Raw genomic sequence first — 22,389 nt, forward strand, 5'->3', positions numbered from 1 at the left:
AACCCCTTGACCCTCGTCATTTGGTCAAACCGATATCAAACTCGTTTTATACGAGCATATACTCCACATCTCTTAACTTGTCTAAAATCAACATTTTAAAAATCCTGACTAGGTCCCAATTAGTCCCTAGGCGATATCCGACCGACTAGAAGGCGCTTATTCACTTCCTAGATAATGGGTGAAGAAGTAGAAACGGGTGAATTTTTAACACTTTGAATAAGTTTTATCTCAATAAAAGTTATCTGGGTAATAATTAGTGTTGTATTAATCACATTAACCTATTTCCTTATCACCTTATGATTTTAGTAGTATTTACCAACTTTGGTATGACATTAGTCATATTTAATTTTTAAAATTTTATGAATTCACAATTTAGTGTTTCGGCCTAATCGTTAGTCGACTGATTTAGTATCGTCTAATGACTTCAATTAAAGAACTTGTTTTAATTAGACGGTAAGATTAGTTAAGACGAGTTGTTTGTATGTGTTGTCTTATTTGCAATCGGTTAAAAACACATCAGATCCACACAATTATTGAAAAATTCATGTTAAGAGTTTGTTAATTAAGAAATTTTTTAAAAAACTTGGTTTGAAAAAGCTACTTCATTAGTTTAATTTAAATTTCAATAATTGTTTAATCGAAAAAAGCTTCAATTATATATACTCTAAGGAAGAGTAGGTGATTTACCTATTTATGTATATGTTCACTAAAACGATTCAACTATAAAAACTTGGTTGTTGGTTGTAGCCAAAATTAGCAGAAGAAAATTCTTTAAGAAACTTAATATGCCCATTAAAAATAGAACAAGGACGAATCGTGCCAACTTCTACTTAGTTTATGCGATTGATAAATATGATAGCATTCAATTCATGTCAGCATCCACATAATTCAAACCGACTTTCACAATACTAAAATTAAAGCAGACCCCCACTTAAATCTTTTCCCTCATTTGTTTATGTTAAAGCAAAGCAATTGGAATCAAATTTAAACCCAAAAGAATCGATTCCAATATCAAACACACACACACACACTCAACAACAATGGCACCCATCACTACCTTCTTCTTCATCTTCATCACCTCGATTTCTTCCATCTTTGATTTTGCTCGTCGACACCCAATCCATGTTACTTACAGTCCTCTTGGAAATGCTTATCTTCATTTTGGCGTGATGCATCTTTTCTGAAATACTTCGCTTCAGTTTATAGCTAGCCAAAATTAATATCTTTGGACCGAGTTTTTATGGCGACTTTATATAGTGGCTCAAACCAAGTATCCATGATCGTCTAATCGTGATCTTCAGATCGGGAATCCGAGTATAAATACGTCATACGTTGATATTCAAATCCCAGGTTCTTTAACGTAGTTCATTTTCAAAACGTTTACACGTCGGGTTAATCTTCTGCTGGGTTATAAAAATTAATATCAAGCTTAATTTGTAAAAGTTGGTGTTCACGAAATGGATTTTGTATTTTTCTTTTAGTGTTGTATTTTGAAATAACTTATTTTCGACGCTAACTTATTAAGTATCCAAGTAATGCGTAGGTAGAAATGGGTGTATGAACGCAAATGAAAAAAAAATGGTAATTAACTATTTGAGCGTATTGTTTTTAATATTAACTTTTTGTCAATATAATATTAATGCTAAAAAATAACAATAAAGTAATGTGTATACACACATTATTCAAGTCTCGTTCGTGTACATGGATGGTTAAATGCACATGTGAGTGTGAGTATTTGCATCCACACCTTTGTTTTTGTAGAATCATATTCATTTACAATAGTAATAATTTTGCTTCTAGTTGTTATTTGAAATTTGACTTGTATGATCTTTTGTTTATCTTCGTGTGAAAACAGAAAAAAGGTAATTTGGTTTAGAGATCTCGGGGTGGAAAACAAAAAATGAGGCCTTAACAATATTTATTTCTTTGGTATAACAATTTTCATCTTCATTTGTTAAAGTTTTTGTTTTTTGTTTTTTCACCTCCAAATGTTTTCTAAACAACATTTTATTATCTTAGACTTAGTTATAATTCAAATAAAACAAATAAACACGCATAATGAAAAAACGAAGTAAAAAACGATAACAACTTGAGCCTATGATGTCGATCTGGTGATGGTGGCAGCGGTGGTTGTGGTGGCGGGTGGTGGTGGTGGTGGCGGTGGTATTGGCGGCGTTGGTGGTGGTGGTAGCGGTGATGGTGAATGGTGGTGGTTGTAGTGGCGGTGGTGGTGGCAGTGGCGGTTGCCGGTTGGTGGTCGGTGACAGTAGTTGTGGGTGTTGGTAGTGATGGTGATAGAATGTAATAAAGTAATCTTGCACTTTTCCTGATGATTTGAAATTAATTTCATCCGAACTTTAAAGAATTCACTTTCATTCTATTGGTTGAGAGTTTTTTCATTTAAGAATTTAATTTTATCTCAAAAAGTTGAATCAAAAACAGGAATAGGTGAAATTGGATTCCAATCCCCTAATTACATTACATTCCAGTAAACCAATGTTTGCACTTCCATTGTACGCCATGTTGAAATAATAAGATTATGTCAAAATCAAAATGGTTATCCACTTGGGAAAAAAAACACCTTTCTGAATTCAGAATATTAAAAAGGCAAACCCCAGTTATCCTTTTCATTTTCTTTTTCAAAAGCAGGTAGTTGAAATCGAATTTAAAGGCAATAAAGTGCAAATACACACAACGAACTGAAGCAGGTAGTTGACATTTATTTTAAAGGCCAGGAATATCATGAAACACACACAAAAACACAGTACGCACTTGATCAATTAGCTCTCAACAATGGCACCAATCGCCACGTTCTTGCTCATTTTCATCACCTCAATTACTTCAATCTATCACTCTGCTCGACAATACTTGATCCATATTGTTAACAATCCTCTTATTGGTAATGCTTATTTTCATTTTGATGCTATACATCCTTTCTGAATTAAAGTCATGTATTTGGTTTATCACCAAAAAAACATCTTTCCACAGTTTTTCACTTTTTTGTTGGTGATGTCGATGGCTCATGTTAGTGTAACACCAACCATCCGCCTCATCTTGATCTTGAGATCAAGAATTTGAGTATATATGATTGATCTTCAAATACCATATACTGTAATTGTTTTTAAGTTAAGGTTAATTACTTATCTTTTTTTTTTTTTTGCTCTATTATTAATTTGTACACGATTTTCAATTTTCACACTGTTATCCTCCCTTGCTTGGCGCACCATGGAAGGACTTTTATGGATTTAGCCATTTAGGTGTAGTTGTAAATTGATGGAAAATTAATGCAACTGTGATATAGAAAACAAAATTTATAATTTATGTTATACAGAATAAAAATTGTTAGAAATATGGTTTAGTGGCACTTGGAAATCTGAGAATCATGATAATCACTTTCAAATCGAAGTATTTTGGTGGTACTCCCAAATCCTCAATTGGATAAGACTCAGAGAAAATCAGAGAGAAAGAAAGAGAATGAGATGGTGTAATTTCGTGAGTATCAGAAAACTGACTAAAAATTGGTTATAAACCTTCCTTGTCTGAAAAACTGTTAAAACTGTCATATAACAGTTTTTCTCAACAGTTAAAACTGTCATAAATCCGGGTTTTGTATAAGGATTAATGCAAAGTCAAAAACGGGTCAAATATTCAAAATTTGGATTTTCTGATGCATTTTTAATACAGCAATATAACCCAAATAAAAAATTTCTTCGCTGACCTGGCAGCTCGACCCCAGCCAGGGGCTCTGCCCCTTGGACCCCGCTCCCAGGGGCGCTGCCCCCGGACCCACGTTCATTCAGGGGATTCGCCCCTAAATGACAGTATACTTTGATACTTGATCAAACTTAAACAAGTGTGTACTCCACACCTTCCTTACTTGTTTAATATTTATCAAGATCATTTTTAGTCAACAAAGTAATCTCATTACACTTAAATAACATTGATGATAACAAATCACCAACAAAAATTACGACCATATATAGTTATTTTGTATCTTTAAAATAAAATAAGATGCGAGTCGAGACATTCTTCTATATCTATTGACATGTTAAATGGCACTTGCTCCTACACGGATTGTGGAGGGAAGCTTTTGTATGCAACACTTTTATTGCTTTCTTTAAAAGAAGCGACTATTGCATTGCAAAAAGGTCCCTTAGTTTTGCAAGGATTGGGTTTGGGAATGGGAATCATGCAAGATAAAGAGACGAAACAACCTTTGATAAAAAGACAAAACAATCTTTTTATTCTATGTCATGAAGTACTAAAGGGCTTTTGGCCTAACCTATCAAAGCATTTGAAAATGTGTTTTCCCATATGGAGTTGAGGGTAATAGTTTGAAAATAGGATTCAAAAGGTGTCTCTTATCTATTAAGAAAATCAATATCGTTATTTGAGAAAATTCGTCAAATAACCAAACGGAATGAAGGTTTGAAGATTTTGACCATAAAAAAATCGATTTTGGTAAATGACCATCACTTCCGCAGAGGGTGCTCTGCGGAATGCTTAATCCTTCTGAGGAAAGTGAATAATTCTGCGGAAATGAGGTGGAAGGGGTAAAATTGTAAAATCACACCAAAAAAAAGTCGGTTCTCACTTTGTTGGTTGCGGAAGTGACGAATTTTTGGAAGGGAGGTTGGGGCTTTGTTGTGCAACGAAGGGAAGAAGACGAAGAAGAGATGTCGACGAAGGGCAAAACATGAGGATGGTGAGGCGATCTTGATTTTTGTCATGGTTAGCCGAAGAATAGTTCCTCAGAGGTGTGTTGATGAAGAACAGATCCGCAGAGCCTCAACAACCTTTCCGCAGAGCCCCCTCTACGGAAGTATGCAACAAACCGTTTTTTTTTTGTCTTTTTCCTTTGTCACCTCAATTCCTCGTTACTATTCACGTTTCTCATAAGGTAAAAGCCTTCCGTAGAACCCTCTCTGGGGATCTGTGGGTCATTCTATAAAACTCAAATTTCCATGGTCAAAATGTTCAAACACAGAAGGTAAAAGGCTTCCGCAGAACCCCCTTTCTTTTGGTCTTTTGATGAAATTTCTCTTTTTATTTTTTTTGATTTTCGTCTCACAAGAACACCAAAAATAACAAGTATTCTTTATTTGAGATTCGAATTAGGACTGTAATTTTTTTTTTTTTTGGATTATACCACAATCAGAATTCGTGTAACTCCAAATATAAAGTCGGATATCATATTTCATAAAGTATTATAACACAATCCAAAAAAAATTATAATTTACTCATTTTGTCAATGAATAAAGATGGATTGATGGATGCTTAATGAATATCGATAGATAAATGACATGATTTTTTTTTTTGAACCGTCAAATATAAATATATAATCTACTCTGAAATTAACATCTAATTTCATTTATGGACGAGGAGACTTGTTGAACCATCGACTTAGAGTACACCACCTCATATGGTAAAAAAGAGAAAATTTCAAACATAAGGGAACAAACGAACAAATTATTCATTTGTTTGCTCCAGTTTTTCAAAATTCCCAATAAACAAAATAAAACCCTAAAATCATAAACATCTATTCAATTTTATTTCATTTTCTTGGTTTCTACGAGATAGAGAGATGCATCTATGGCCATCGAAGACATTGAGGGCTTCGTTCAAGTTAGAGTACTTGAATAATCTTGAATGGAACTTACGGAGGATGAAAAGTGAGAAAAATAACAAGAATCAATCTTCGGGGAGCAGCAACGAGGAGAAATTGTTGAGTGATGGTACCAGTAGTCAGAATCGAAATAGTATGGATTGTTCTCGTGCTTGTGGTGCTGTTCTCAGGGATCTTCTTATCATCTTCTCTTGCTGTTACTGCTGTGGAGGTAAATCCAAATTTACTCCCGTGTGCTTTGTGCTTTTTTCCATTAGAATTCGAGCTTTTTGTGATGAATAAATAAAGTTGCAAACTCGTTTTACGACCAAGCCTATGTCATGTCGGCGTTGGTTCTTTGAATTTAGAGTAGGAGCAAAGGGGTTCTATGCCGATTTGTCACTTTCTGAATAAGATCATATTGATAGAGATTGATTTCTGTTTTTTCTGTTAGAAATCAACCGGTCTTTGAAATCATAAAGAAACGTAAATTTTGATTGCGCTAGAATACCAACTGCATTAATTTTGTATATTGATGAGCTATAAATGGTTGGTGATGATTTAGATCCTGTTAAAGCTTATTAAATTACATCATAAGTGATATGATATTCGGATCTGACCCATGTAAGTTCGTTTTTGCAGCTTGTACTGATTAGTGAGTGATATGCTGACCATGGAAAGTGGAAACAGCTTTGTACAAACAAGATTTTAGATGAAATGATAAGAGTGTCGTATGTTAGTCTTCTTCAGACCTTCTCCTTGGTGAAAGTAAAACTCTTAATCTCGGAGATGACCAGATGTGAATCCTATTGATTTTGCAATTACAATGAATGTATAAAGGTCTATTTTGTTAATACAGTTCTTGACTTGAAATTTGATCATTGCTCATATCTGTATTCTGCTTTTTGTTTTGTTTTTTGGTTGGTAAGATGTGTTTTGTCGAAGGGTATAAATATAATTGAGCAGCTAACTTTGAATTAGGAAAATAGGAAATAGTACAGAAAGAGTCCCATGGAAACTATATATCATGTGAACTTGGGTATTCAGTTCGACCAAAAAGAATGAAGCATCTTTATAGCCACTTAGAAAAGTCCCAAACTTTTTTCAAAAGTTTCAATAAAGTCCTAAAAGTTTTTTTTTTTAACAGTAAAGTCTCAATATTTTGAAAAAATCATATAATCTATTATTTGCTGTTCAAATATAAAAAAAAGGACTTTTTCGTTAATTTAGGCAAAAAAAATCCAAATATTGGGACTTTTCTGTTCAAAAAAAAACTTTTAGGACTTTATTGAAACTTTTAAAAAAAGTTTGGGACTTTTCTGTAGATAACCCCCACTTCATGATTCTGCAGCCGGAGATTAAAGGCAAGACCTACTCACCTTTGGTTTTGCTTGTTAAATTTGGAATTTTCATAATTTTAGGTAATTTTATCAAAGGTGATTAAGAAAAATTTCAATTTTTTTCTCTTTTTTAAAAATAATGTTGACTAATGAATGACTTGATTTAAGAAATGTTTAAAATTGAAAACTTGTAAACAATTTTCCATTTGATATAAATAATAATACAATTTATGTATAAACAATGCTTCTACTATTTAGACAAAATTTCCTTTTTTAAACTTTTTTTCATGCTATTGCCCACAAGTAACAAATGAAGGAAGAGAAACAATTAAAAAGCATTAAACATAGCATTACATTAGGTCACCAAAATGAGTAGTTACCATATTTCACTTACATACATACATGCCCTAATTCATACAATACAAAATATCTTTCTTTCAGCAAGGCTCAGATTCAAACTCAATACCAATTCCCATACTAAAAAGCTCCTGCCAAAGCAACTTGGCCCCATACGGCACATTCACCTTCACAACATCCTCAACCGACTCACAAACCCGACAATACGGCCCACGGATCTTGGGCCCACGTGGGACCGACCTCTGAATCACACTCGCCATATTATTACATTTCCTACAAATATGCATATGTGAAGCATCACACAGCGTGTAAAGCCTCTCATACAAATTAGCAGTTGCTCCATGCGCTATGATGCAGTCCCTTTCCATCTCCCCAAACTTCACCCCACCGAACCGCTTCCTGTCCGCCACCGGCTGACGTGTCAGCGGGTGGACCGGCCCCACGTTCCGGAACTTCACCTTGTCTTCCGACATGTGGACCAGCTTTTGGTAAAACGTGGGACCCATGAACACTAACGACTCCACCATTTCCCCTGTTCGCCCGTTGTAAACTCTCTCGTTTCCCCATCTTGAAAATCCACACCTGAAAAAATCAATCAATCAATCACTTGCGCTGAATGGATTAAGACATTAAGTGATGACTGGATAAATTAAACTAATTGTTTATTTTATTTACCTGTGAAGCTGATTAGTTATGGCGTCAACTGAGAGAGTGGAGAAAGGGGTCGCGTATTTTAGTGGGCCACCCATGGCGATCCCTTTGCCTAACGCAGCCTCCAGAAGCTGACCTGGCGTTTGTCGAGAAGGAAAGGCGTGTGGGTTTATTACAATATCTGGGACTATTCCTTCTATTGTAAAAGGAAAGTTTTCTTGCGACTCCAAAAACCCCAAAACGCCCTTTTGCCCATGCATACTTGAGAATTTGTCACCAAGACTTGGAGTGCGTACCTGATAAAATCGAGAAATTATGAAACAGATACATTTATGAGGTTTTTTTAAGAAATATAAGTATGTTGCTATTTTATGGTATTTTTACCTGTCTCAAGGATACAGTAGCAAAGTTTTTCCCATCATCATTAGCAGACAAAACAACTTTCTGCACTGATCCTCTTTCACCATGCTTCAATTTAATACTATGATCACCTCCTGATTCTGCATACTTTCCTATAACAATATCACCACTGTTCAATCTAGCACCAACAAACGGAAACCCATCTTCATCAAGATTCTCAACACGTCCAATTTTACTTTGAATTTTCCCAAATATTATATCATCATCAAACCTTCCCTTCTTCCCACTCCCACACGATTCCTTATTAGACACATCAGCTTTGTAACTCCTAACATGTTCTGATCTAAACATCCCGCGTTCTAAAGAAGCACGATTCATCACCAATGAGTCCTCTTGGTTATATCCCAAGTGGATATTCACAGCAACAATCGCACATTGTCCATTGTAATATTCATTGCCATTAATATTATTCCCGTGTTTCTGTGTTGCAAGAGAATCGGAAAGAATCGTGCGAAAAAGCGGCTTTTGAGGGTAAAATAGTTGATGTGAAAGGGTATCGACTCGAATGTTTGGATTTGTGGTTGAATATCCGATTGCTTGTTGGGAATGTTTTTGAGATTGAAAAAGGACACGTTTAGCGTGGTCGTGATTTGCAAATGGGATTATTCCACAGCTTAAACTTAAGAGAAATGACATGTCGAGTTCACAATGTGTGTAAAGAGGTGAAGTTTTTTGAAAAAGGTGTTTAACTCCCCATGCTGTGTAGCAATCTTCTTCCTCTTCGGTTCCAATGAGCTCGATGATTCCGTTGTTTACAAGACTTTGGAATGAATAATCTCCGGTTTTCAAAGATTTAATGTTTTTTAAATTCTCAACACATAAAAGAGGTCGCATGAGCCTTCCTGCATCCGAGAATATACGCACTTCTTTATTCTTCTCATCTCGTTTTATCTCCACCTGATAAGGAACTTCCTTTCTGCGCCTTTTGCTTCTGAAATCATCAACAAGTGAAGCAGAATCATCACAAATTCCAACCCAATCTCCATTGACAAAAACTTTGTGTTTTCCACCAAATAATGGTGACGTGTCATCAACCAATTCTTTCATTCCAGACTCCATTAATATACCAACCAGATTTTCTTGGACATTTGTGCTCACAATACCAGCACTAGACAAATTCTTCACCAACCCACAGTTCTCTCCATCTGGGGTTGTCATAAAACAGATTTTCCCCCAATGTGATGGATGCCTGAAAAACTTAGACAATTAACTTATAAAACCAAAAAGTAATAAAAAAAAAATAAAAATATTACTATTAACTACTTACGGATATCTAGCATCTCCAACTCTCCCTGTATACTGAACCTGCTGACGTGTCCTCCTCATATCAGCCATCATCTGTAGAGGATTTGCCCTTCTAAGGTGGGCCACCACACCCGAAATTCTTTCCATCCGTTTATAAGGATGGACCCACGCACCGGTCGAAAATGCCCTTGAAAGCCCATTAGTAACAACCGAAGCATCCAAATAATGCTCAATTGGGTGTAAAGGCCGATCTCCCCAAAGGTCTCTTTGCAAAGCCTTCACCATTCTTCTAGCAGCATGTTTTAAATGAACTCTAAGTTCTCTCTCAAGTAACTCTCCTGCTAATTCTACCCTTTTGCTTCTAAAACTATCTCTATCATCAACTTTCCTACGACCCGTATAAGCTTCTAGAAGACATTTCACCATGTACCCAAGAAACCTAGCTTTTCGGTTGAACCCATGAAGATTTGGAAATAATAACTCTTCTATGCAGTTTTTGAATGTTCCTTTAGGTGCATAGGTCCATTTTTGCTTGAGTGCATATGAAAGATTACTTAAAGCTTTCCCCTCTTTCCTAAAGTCCTTTGACTTTTGATCAGCATCATAGATTGATGCAAGAAGTGTGTTCATGATAGTGTTGTCATTAGCATCAGCATCAATTAAATCAATGACTTCTTTGTCTGAGGTGACACCAAGAGCAAAGAATAGCATCCATACAGGAATCTCTACTGAGTTAAACAAATACACAGTAATGACCTTTCCGCCCCCTCTAATATGAGTGTCCACAAGCTTTACATAAACCCTTTCCCTTCCAGAAACTGACCGGTATTTGACTGTCCAGATTGGACTGTTGACCAACCAAAGTCTCTTCAGACAAGTTTTCTCTTGTGCAATAAAAGTCTGCAATAAGATGTATGATCCAAGAAGTAGATATAAACCATTTTCAAACTAATTTTTACTTGAGAACATAAAATGAGGGGGTAAATGGTAATATTGTTACCTTTTCAGCTCCTTTGATTAAGAAATATCCTCCATAGTCAAACTCACAGTCTCCTTTCTCCATTTCATTCATCCAGCACAAGTCAGATTTGACCATAACAGGCAATCTGCCAATTGTGATTTCTCTACTATCATCTAATGAAACCTTCTTTTCAATAAGCTCTTTTCCAGCTTCTAAAGTGTCGATTTTAACCAGCTCTTCAGTATATACCTAAAATGTTTGTTACTTACAGATCACAAAGCTAGAAATGACTTGAAATAAGAGAAACTGAAGGAAAACACAAAGGTTTACTATTACTAACCTGAAATTGAATATGAACACTCATCCTGGATGAATAAGTAATGTTTTGAAGGCGGGCATGTTTGGGTAAGAGGATTAAGTATCCTTTACCAGTTTCTGTTGAGAAGCTATCACCTGCCCAAAACATTGGTCTATCTAGGTTGACTTTTCCAACTTTGACTGAAGCACATCTCCTTATGGTTTCATTTCCAGATGGGTCGTATCCAGGCTCAACATTGAACTCACCTAATGAATCAAAGACGTTTTGAATTCCAGTTTTGAGGAATTCATTGTAAGAGTTGATCTGGTGGCTTATAAGACCATGCTGTTTGAAAAAGGATCTTGATGCTTTTTTACAGAAATCCTCTAGGAATTCTTCACTTAGATCTGGTGTTAATTTTGATTCCATGACACCGTTATTGTTACAATATGTGTCCATTGGTATCAATACATACAGCTTCTTTCAAAACCTCTTCACTACCAAATATGCCCAATGCTGAAACAGAGAACAATGAAAAGTTAATGCTTCAGCCCTTCTACAATATATTTGTGGTTTAAAGCCTTAACATATACTCAAATCCCGAGTTTTGTCCAAAACTAAAAGCACAAACAAGGGCAAGCAAACAGTCAATGAAGCAATTAACAATTTTTTGCTACTCTAATCAGTACAGCCCAAGGTAATCGGAGCCATGCTTCACATTTAATTTCATCGAATACGAGTTTAGATGCATTTGGTGAAATTTCTACAAATACAACATAGTCGCGACAACTAAAGCAAACAATATTGAATGAACCCAAAAGGCAAACAACCCTTATCTTCACAATTTCAAGTTCGAACAATACACAAATAATGATAACCACGTATCAGAATGAATCGCATGCAAGTATTGAATTTGCTGCAGGATGTTCCATGAAAATCAAAACGATTTACGAAAAGGGGAAAAACAACGACAACTACTCATATTTAAAAGTAGCTGGAGGAATACGCGAGGAACAAAGAATATAATTATCTTTCTAAAACATAAGAAGTACGACAGTCGATGATCGAAAAAAGTTTCGAAGAAAAGAAAATAATACCTAGATTAACAGGAAAATGTATGTAGCTTTTCCGATCAGTCGGTGAAGCTTTCCCCGATTCTATCAAGTTTGGCGATCATGACTAGGGTTAGGTGCTCGTGATTCTAAAGCCAAGCAGGGTTTTTCAGTGGGACAACATGGATTCTTGAGGTTTTGAAGCATTCAAGGGCTCGTTTTGACACTTTTCCTTTATTATTTCTAGACAAAATTGCAAAAATGGTAGTTGTGTATGCATTTTTTTTTTTTTTTTTTAGTCTAAACCCGATTTTTTTTTTTTGGTTGTGGTCCTTTTGAACTACTTTGCTTGTATTTTTGGTCCCTCTCCAAACTAAAAAGACTATTATACCCTTAATTAATGAATTTATTTTTCATTTTTCTTTCACTTTTTAATATTATTATTATTATTAAATATAAAAGTGGGCCCTCTCTCTCTCTCTCTCTCTCTCTCTCTCTCTCTCTCTCTCTCTCTCTCTCTCTCTCTCTCTCTCTCTCTCTCTCTCTCTCTCTCTCTCTCCCCCATAAACCATTTTCCCCAACTCTCACCCAGTTCTTGAATTCTTGTTCACATAGAAATCAATTCACAGGTTTGCACTTTAACACACACGAACATTCAATGTTTTGGGTTTGCTCTTCAAGAACAAGATGAAATTGATTGAGAAGTTGAAGACATATCTGGGGAAAAAAACGATTTCGAATCTGTCAAGATTTAACCACGTCGATCTCTCAAGATCCAATCTCGATAAGCCCTAATGCAATATGAAATCAATTTCGAATCTGAAATTGATTTTATGTGTGAAATCGAACCATGGATATCCTTTCTTTATCTTAGTTGGTTCGATTAATAGGTGTGTGTATGTGTTTTCGATCGCAGATCTCAATGATCCTCTATTTCTTATTTGATTTTGAACGAGAAGATGGGACAGAGATGGAAATTCGATGTCTCTTTCTTCTTTCTTTGTGAAATTGATAAGCAGGTCTCAAGTTGTCGGTATGAGATGATGATAGGGGCTGATTTCCTTAGGATTCAAGATGATGAGGAACAAACCTGTTTTTTTTTCTCTCTGTGTACACTTTGACGCGAAAAAGAAGAAGAACAAATGTTGTTAATCAATTGAGAGCTACACCCAGTTCTTGATTTTCAAGGTTTAGAAGCATAGAAGATTTGTTGCTTAGAATTCTACAAAAGTTGTACTTTGTGTATTAAAGATGTAGATATGAAGAAGACAAGCATGAATCTGGGGGATACGGGGTGGTTGAGAGAGAGAGAGAGAGAGAAAGACCCAAATTAATTATTTATTTTCTTTTTTCATTTAAATTAAATGGATATATATATATATATATATATATATATGTATATATCAGAAGGGTATTATAGTCATTTCAATTTTACGATGGACTAAATCTACGTACAAATATGGCCAAAAGGACCACCAATCAAAAAAGTCGTAGTTTGGACTAAAACCCCAAAAAAATGCATACCACAGGGACCATTTTTACGGTTTTGTCTTATTTCAATTGGGACTTGGTAGTATGTAAAAAACATTAAACAAAAATAATACAATATCAATAACTTTTATATATATATATATATATATATATATATATATTAACGTTTTTACATACCCCCAATTGAAATAATAAAGGAAAGGTGTATTATTTTTGTTTATATATATATATATATATATATATATATATATATATATATATATATATATATATATATATATATATATAGAGAGAGAGAGAGAGAGAGAAAGAGAGAGGTTCATGCGAAAACATAAATATTTTACGAAAATACAAAAATATATTTTATCTTATAAAAATCAAACATATGTATTTTAGAAATTAAATTTATTAGCAATAAATTAAACATGATAAGTTTAGATTTGAGGGTTTTATGGTAATATTGATTTAAAGGTCGTTTTAACAATCATTTCTCCCTTTTTTTTCACGTCTTTAACCACTTTTAAAATTAAGTTTTCATAATAAAAATATTAAAAAAAACATGTTCTACTAATATGAAACAATTTCTCATGTATCATAGATTATCATCTTATGTGGTTCAAAGTTTTGATGAATTCTTGTACAAAATATATAAGGCTGAGGTGGCACAATCTCATAGGTTTTCTTTGTTTTCGCGTTTTCGCAAATTATTTGCATTTTCGCATGAGCCTATATATATATATATATATATATATATATATATATATATATATATATATATATATATATATATATATATATATATATATTAAAAAATAAGCCCTTCCCTATTCGCTTTCACTTTGCATGTTGTGGGAGAAAGGAAGATTAAGCAGTGCTTGAATTAATTAACTCTGAAGTCGGTGTGGGAAAAATCGAATCAAAAACAAATCTGCGATGAAGATTGAAGATGAAGCAGCTAAGCGATTCGTCTGTCGAAGCCATTCCTTGTTCGCTTTCAATTTGCGTGTCGTGAGAGAAAGGAAGATTAAACAGTGCTTGGGTTTATAAACACTGAAATTGGTGTGGGAAAAATCAAAATCAACAACAAATCGGTGTGGGAAATATCGAAATCAACAACAAATCGGTGTGGTAAATATCGAAATCAACAACCTATCTTCGTCTCTCGAAGCCCTTCCCTGTTCGTTTTCAATGAATGTTGGTGTTTTGATGGTATGTGTACAGGTGTTCAACTGTTTTGGGCAGTATTTATGTCTCCACTTTGAGTCCATGGTCTAGTTTTCAAGCCCAAAGATCAAAGTCAAAGCAAGGCAGCAGAGAACACCCACCAGGTGTTGGATTAAATGCCTTAGTGAAAGCATAGATTGTTATCGACAAAGTGAAAGGGTCAACTGCTCCAATTTCATAACTGAACTTTTGTTAATTTACTTCAGGTTTAGCAATTGGAAATCAACTAGGTTTGGTAAAAGATAAGTTGTTTACATTTCAGTTTTGTGTGTTTCTTCTTCTCAATTTTCCACTAATAAGTTGTGCTTATGATTTGATCAAAGTCTTCTTGCTTTTTTTTATAAATAGTTGATGATTTGATCATGCCACTTGTTGTACTATGTATGAGTTCTTGTTGCTGCCTCATTTCTTGACAATATACTTGTGTTTTAACCCCCAATTGCAGGAAATGAATTTTTAACTTGATCTTTCTAAGGAGATAACCATGGAATCTACCAATAAAGGAAGTGAATTTGATTTCATTCCTTGTATTCTTGAGGTAATTACAAATACATAAGTGTTTTCAGTTGTGAGTTGATCATGAGCATGAGCTATTTTAGCTATCCAATTTCTTGAATAGGTTCCCACTCGTGAATTTGTGGAAGTTGTACACCATATCATGTCATTTTTCCTGATTCAGAGCAGCTTGCTGGTCAAAATCATACAATATTTAACCACAAGGTAATATGCATCTACATCTTGTTAGTTCTCTCCCAGTTAGTCTCCTAAGTTATTGTTGAAATGCTTAGATTAAAGGACATTTTTACCTTTTCATGATTGTGAATATGTTTCTATGTTTTGTGAAACTTTATATCATTTTGTGAATTACTCAAATGAAACTGAAAGATGTATGTATGTATGTGATTATTATCTTATTTTTTATAAACTTTGCAGTGTGTTTTCAAACATTTTTTATGTCGACTGGTTTATCTCTCTCTTTGCAAAGGATGTGGATGTTGTGAAAAGAGTCCCAGACACTTAATGAAGAGTTACAAAGATTAAGATGTCGAATCAGTTATCATCATCATCTCAACAACACAAAACAAGATATAACAAAATCTCAAGTAAAGTGAAATCAACTCACAGGGGATTTATGGGGGACCCAGATGAAACCTGGACATGGTGATTTCCTAAAATACCATTCCACCTGCATCTGCAAGACCAACAACACATTCAATTATCATCATCACAACAACAACAACAACAACACAAACCAATATATAATGGATTCAAAACAAGAGTCTAAGAAATATAAATTGTCTTAACATTTTTGGTTATATAATGAGCTTATCTTTTATGTCATCAAAATAATGGTTTGTTAGCAATTTTTGTCATTTTAATTCACTTTACTCATTGTGTATTTATATATGAGATTTTTTTTGTTAATTTAGACATCCATGAAAGGTATGTGATTATTGATCATAATGGATGGTGTTTCCCAAGCTCAACAATTGTTACGGACCGTACTTGTCAAAGTTTCATTTTTAACCCAAAACGACAGCCTACTTTCGTTTTTAACCCCCAACTGCAAAAAAGTTTCATTATTAACCCAAAATAACAACATATTTTCGTTTTAACCCCTAATTTCAGAAAATTTTTATTTTTAACCCAAAATAACATACTATTTTCGGACCCTCAATGGCAGCAAAGTTTCATTTTTAACCCAAAATGACACAAAGTACCATTGATATGTGCATTTTATGCGCCTATTTTGCATGTTTATTTCCGTCCTTTCATAGTATTCTACTTCATAATTCTTGCATTTAGTTAATTATTTGGGCAATTGCTTATTTTCTTAAGAATGTCTAGTACTTCACTGTTTTTGATTTATTTTGTAGGTATTATGGAGCTTGGAGCATGGAGCTTGGAACATGGAACATGGAGCATGGAGCATTGGAGTATGAAGAGAATATGGATCGGTCATGCCATAAAAAAACATGAAGACATAGCCCGAGTCGTTGCATATCATCATATCAAAGGACTACGTTCGAAACACGGGTCGTGTTTGTCCTTTTTTATCTTATTTTTAAGCAACATGACTCGGGGTGAAGCCAGACTGAAGAAGGAGCCAACATTTAAGACTTATTGGACTTTTAGCAAAAAGCATGGGCCATGCTAAAAACACATGGTCAAGACACATGGCCATGCTAAAAACACATTGACAAAACGCATGGTCATGCCAAAAATGCATGGCCTTGAGTTAGGCACGTAAGCAGTTTACTAAAAGAGAGGAAGACGTCATTTTTTAGATCATACGGTTTTTGGAGCAACTCCTGGCGATTTTGGGAGATTTTTGGGAATTCTTGAAGGCTACTAATCATTGCAAACACTTTTAATTTCCTTTTGTAAGCATTAAAAATTTCAATTCCATCTTTATTCTTGTTTGATTTGTTCTTAACCATGTGTAGCTAAAAAACCCTAGTTTCTAGTTCCTGTTCAAAACATGTTGATTTTTTGACTTGAAGCATGTGATTTTATGTTTGATTTGTGATTCTATTCTAGTGATTATGTTCTTGTTTAAACTAGAATCATTGAATTTGATTTATGTTTGATTGACCACTTATATGAATTGAATTCTTGTGTAATTAATTAACTTTTAGGGCACCTAATCGTTCTATAAAGTTAATGATTGGTAACAAACAATAAGTTTATTTATTATAGAACATATATCACATGTTTTCACACTTCCGAGCGTATGAGAAGAAATTAACATTGTTGGGAAGCTTATACAAAACTTAATGCGGTTTTTCAATACAATCTAAGAGCATGTTTAGATTAAATTAGTAAAGTTAGTTCTAGTCAAAGAGCGTGTCTTGGTTAGATAATTTGGCAAGCGATAGGTATTAGAGCATGTAAATATCTTTCAGTACCAACTTAGAATAGCAATTATGAATTACATCAAGTCATAATCAAGTTAAATGACAACATTGAGAACTAGAACTATAATCGTTCCAACAAATTGTTTACAAATCTATTTCCTTTTATGTCAGTTCTTAAAGTAGATTGTTATTTTCATTATTTAACTTTTGCAAACAAAACCCCCTTTGTGACCCAAGTACATTGTGCAAAGAGGTATAAACTTTTATCTTGTGTCTTTGTGGTTCAACATTGCTTGCCTTGTACTACTTTTTAGTGCATTAAAGTCGTGTATTTGGAGTCTATTGTACCGCTATTATTTGTTGAGTTTGACACGCCTAACAAATTGGCATCGTTGTCGGGGACACTGTGTTAACTAATTGTTTATGCCTAGATTTTTTCGTACAGGTACACCATTGCCAATTGACTCGAAGATAGAGAAGATTGCAAAGAGGTTACGGAAACAAGCCAAGCTTCATAAGAGGCGACCTGGTTCCGGGACTTCTTCATTATCTACCCCTCTTGTCATTAACATTTGGAGGATATACCCCTCTTAAGTGTGTCAGAAACCAAAACAGAAACCCTCTCACTCTCACCTCAACCATCCTCATTCAGAAATACCACTCCACCCTCTTCACCTACTCACATATGTTGGGTTATGAGCATTCTAACACTCCTAAGTGTACATGCAACCCTAAATACCTTGGATCTATGTTTTCTCTATTATACATACAATTATGAACATCCAAGGTATTATCCTAATCTAGCATACAAAATAATAAATATAACAAGATAGAATACATACCTCATTGATGTAGAATGTCTTCATGAAGCTTGAGTGCCTAGTGCCCCAAGTGTGACACCTCAAATGGTTCACACAACACCAAATACACTTGGAATAACTTGAGAGAAACTTGAACACTCCTTGAAATCGTCTAGCCCTCACACTCACACATTAGTGCACGATTTCTTGAGCCATGGGATTCTTTTATATGGTGGCTATTAGGGTTACACCATGTAACTCATAACTTTACCCATTCCTTATGCTCCATAGATTTTAACCTCCATGGAGTATCCATGGGTCACCCCATGGACTTAGTCCAACACAAGGAATCTTGGATCACAAGCCCACATATATAAGAATGAATGATTTACACAATCAACCCATATATTTAATTAGTCTCCTTTTGATCACTTAATTAATTCCAAATTAATTCTTGATCAATACTAATTAAATAACCTTATTAATATATTAGAACTTATAATATATTAACCAACCTTAAGTGTTATTTCTCTCATTATGTCTATCCAAATGCATGATGCCATGCAACCCAAATGGACCATGTCGGGTTGGGTCAAGTCTTACCAATTATAGTTATGGACTTAGACATTAATCCAACAGTCTCCCACTTGGATAAGTCTAAAACTATTATTGCGTATGACTTCAGGAACCGATCAGCAATCGTAGCTCTCAAAAGCTTCTGTCGAACTCTGACCTTGTCGATGAACTCTGACCTTTGTCAATGACTTGTCCATTAGATAAGGGATCATATATTCCTCCATTCTAGATATCATATGGACTGAGACATGGATTATCAATCATTCTCTCTGTCCATTTGTTGTTTCCCGATTTCCGATTCATGATGACTGACTGATTGAACAAATCAAATCAGTCCTGGCTTGGCCAAGCACTCACATGTATCATCTTTAAATCATCGAGGGGCCCACAGATATCGCTTTTATCCCGAAGGTAAAAGGAATGGATAAACTTCGACTCATATGGCTTGTTCTACTACTTGTTGAATCATACACAAAGGCACGTTTTATAACATCGAGTTACCAATGCGTTTTCGTGCAATCAATGTATAACCAACTCATAGTAACAACTCATATCTCTAGGTTTGAAGAATATAAGATATTATCGTCTCATGATCACTCGTGATAAAATCCATGAAGTGATTCAAATGAGCGCGGGTTGAATCCAATACTCAGAACTTATGAGCACTCAGGAGTGTTGTAGCACCACTTTGTCCACCAACTTGGACCTCTACAAACCAACCCATGACAGTCTTGATTCATATCTACTTCCAACATATGACCGACTGTGGATGGTTTGAATAACTTAATCATTCAGGAAGAGCGACTTAGTTATTCTGGAAGTCAAAACATGCAAAGTGAAACACAAGAATAAATGAATCAAATATGGTATCAAACCCTATGAATATAAATAAACACTTTTATTTATCACCATACTGATTACTCATTATTCATTGTTTCGGTTTTATCAACTTTATACTTGAATTTAAAACAATAGTTGTCCCATGCTCCAAGCATGTACACTATGTTTTCTAAACACTAGTCATGCCATACACCAAGTATGCATACTATGTTTGTCTATGCTCTTTACTTTGTAAAATAGATCAATTGAACATCACTCCAATGATCCTCTTTTCACAGTCCCAAATCCTTACCGCAAATGCAAGAATTCCAAATTCATGCCATTTACTGAAATCTGTTAGATTCTAAACTTATGTGTATTGATCCTCTTAATGATTATGCACGAAGTTAGAAAGACTTGACAACAATCATTACAGAGCATTCCAAAGGAGATCAGCTCCTTGGAAACATCCTTCTTTCATTAAGTTTCCTAATCTTACACAGATTGAATAATTTCTAACTTTGAAACATTTCCATATTCCATTTTGACTATCACTTCTGAACAAGAGTTGCCTCCTTACAGATTATGTCAATATGGTCCTTCCAGAATTAACATTATACTTCCAACTGTCCTTGAGCAACCAATCTTTGGTAAACCTTAGATTGTCCTCGACAATTGCTTAATCATTTTAGTCATATCCAATTCTAGACCTTTTCCCTTCATAATGCCCCAGGCATTTGGAAAATTTTAGAAAGGATGAATATAGCACATGTAATCGATCCTATATCCGAAGCATATGGGACACGATTCATGATGTCTCACATAAAGACTAAACCAGTCTTTTGCTATAATATTTCCATTTCAATTTGCCAAGTTCTCAAAATTCAGATTATGAAAAGGGATGTCGTAATCATAATCGAATTTTAGAACGCAAATAATGGACCCATATATAGAATTTCCTTATGTTGAGCCATTCCAACATGAAATTCATATATATATCCTTGATTAAATACGATTAAAATCTCAATCTAAGCTTTTAGAATTGAAATGAAGTATAATTTCCTCTCCCTTAATTATAGCAAAACAACTTTTTCAACCCCTGCAACCTCACGAATTGAAACTTTTGTTTTCTATAATTAACATTGCTAACTTGCAACCTTTGTCATAATTATCATGCTCCCACTAACATGATGATTATTAGCATAACACTTATGCTCCCACTAGCTTTGACATGTACTCAGAAATCAGCTGACTTTCTTACCAATGTTCAGATTTCTGATACTAGATTGTTTTGATAAAACTTTATCAAAATCATACACCTCTCTTAGATAGCTCACATGTGTGTCTAAACAATTTTAGAACTATGAAAAGGGATGTCGTAATCATAGTCTCAATTGTTTAGACCTTTGCCACTTCTCACAAGTCCATGTTAGTGTGCCGGTAAACCACACACGCTCCACTAACGACTTTGAGAATGCAAATATCACAATTGCTATCTAGCTAAAATCTACTTAGTGAAAGTGTTTCCTCACCATCATTTTCATGAATCGGAGAGAAACCTTATGACACTTAGATTTAATAGTGTATGTGTTCTTATCCATGTGAATTTGTCAAAACCATAATCACAAGACAAGGTTAGTGACAAATCCAAACTCATATTGATTAAACTTGTGCAATCTTAAATTCTTGCCATTTGGCAGCTCAGGTGCCTGCCATTGCTTCCAAGTAGTTGTGCAACCAATTGAGAACTCTCAGAACTCCTATGCAAAGCCAACTTGAATAGGCACAAAAATTTCAACACGATAGGTTATAAACCTCAAGTCGTGTGCTAGTGAAGGACTTTAGGTTTTATTCTTGATTAAGTCTTGAAACTTTCAAGAGCTTTAAGACTCCCACTGTCCTCTTGACATATAAGACTCCCTTGTCAAATATTCAAGAGATAGTGCGGATTCTTTATCAAGACTAACACTTTACACAATTGGCCTAAGTTGGTCTCTGTTTTATCCAAAACATCACAACTTACCAATTTCAAATGTACAAGAGTAGATAACCTTTTACTCTTACATTTGACTAGTGTTAACAAACCCCTCTTTAAGATATGTCACTCAAGTTACAATCTTGGAGTATGACTCTAAGAATTGTTTTGGAACGAAGTATGACTCATCTTTTTGATTTAACCATTTCAACAATTCATGACTCCTTTTCTTAGTCATAAGAGATGACTTTAGAGGACCAATTGTGATATGGTATCTTAATCATTAAGATGATCATAAACATGATACTAAAGTACTCTCCCATCTTTTCAGATTTGAGAAACTTTTATCTTTCTGCCATACTTTGATTCTTCTTATTCGTTCTGTCTCACATTGAAACTTCTCCAATGCTACAGACTTATACTTAAACTTATAAGTATAACCATATTTACTGAACTTAAGTAAATCATGACGAATAGTCTTCTTGATCTTTTGTGGTGGACTTGACCAGTGCACAAGAATGTGTACTCGATCCCTTAGTCCTTTCCTTATTCACATAAGGAATTAGTCTTAATTTTCCAAGCTGAAAGTTCTCATTCATCATACTATACAACTTGCATGATTCCAAGTTTCGGTCCAATTGAACCTTGGGTGATGAGAATATTTCCTTATTTGGTAATATTAGACACTACCACAACCAAAAGAATCAAATCCATTTT

At 34.6% G+C, this 22,389-nt stretch overlaps 1 protein-coding gene and 1 long non-coding RNA gene across 2 annotated transcripts; one reads left to right on the top strand and one right to left on the bottom strand.

Moving 5' to 3' along the window:
• The first annotated feature begins 5,387 nt into the window (after nt 1–5,387).
• On the top strand, nt 5,388–6,495 carry LOC145161136 (uncharacterized). The gene is made up of 2 exons (XR_013738373.1): nt 5,388–5,837; nt 6,248–6,495. It is a non-coding gene; the product is annotated as an uncharacterized LOC145161136 (long non-coding RNA).
• A 778-nt stretch (nt 6,496–7,273) lies between these two features.
• Nucleotides 7,274–12,150, bottom strand: LOC145161137 (DNA-directed RNA polymerases IV and V subunit 2-like). Its single transcript, XM_079080588.1, has 7 exons — nt 11,975–12,150; nt 10,920–11,393; nt 10,619–10,828; nt 9,641–10,518; nt 8,338–9,562; nt 7,978–8,249; nt 7,274–7,884 (listed from the first exon to the last, which is right to left on the bottom strand). The coding sequence occupies exons 2-7, from the start codon at nt 11,334–11,336 to the stop codon at nt 7,383–7,385; spliced, it is 3,504 nt and encodes a 1,167-aa protein (XP_078936714.1). The 5' UTR covers nt 11,337–11,393; nt 11,975–12,150; the 3' UTR covers nt 7,274–7,382.
• Nucleotides 12,151–22,389: the final 10,239 nt, after the last annotated feature.

This window comes from Lactuca virosa, chromosome 2 (genome assembly GCF_052849685.1).
Source record: "Lactuca virosa cultivar CGN04683 chromosome 2, Lactuca_virosa_CGN04683_v6, whole genome shotgun sequence".
NCBI classification, from domain to species: Eukaryota; Viridiplantae; Streptophyta; class Magnoliopsida; order Asterales; family Asteraceae; genus Lactuca; species Lactuca virosa.

Bases quoted from the DNA above. Each gene is read 5' to 3' on its own strand.
- LOC145161137 (XM_079080588.1), bottom strand. From the start codon at position 11,336: ATGGACACATATTGTAACAATAACGGTGTCATGGAATCAAAATTAACA. The intron at 10,829-10,919 runs GTTAGTAATAGT...CAAACATTTTAG, and splicing joins GTGTTCATATTCAATTTCAG to GTATATACTGAAGAGCTGGT. The intron at 9,563-9,640 runs GTAAGTAGTTAA...TAAGTTTTTCAG, and splicing joins GTTGGAGATGCTAGATATCC to GCATCCATCACATTGGGGGA.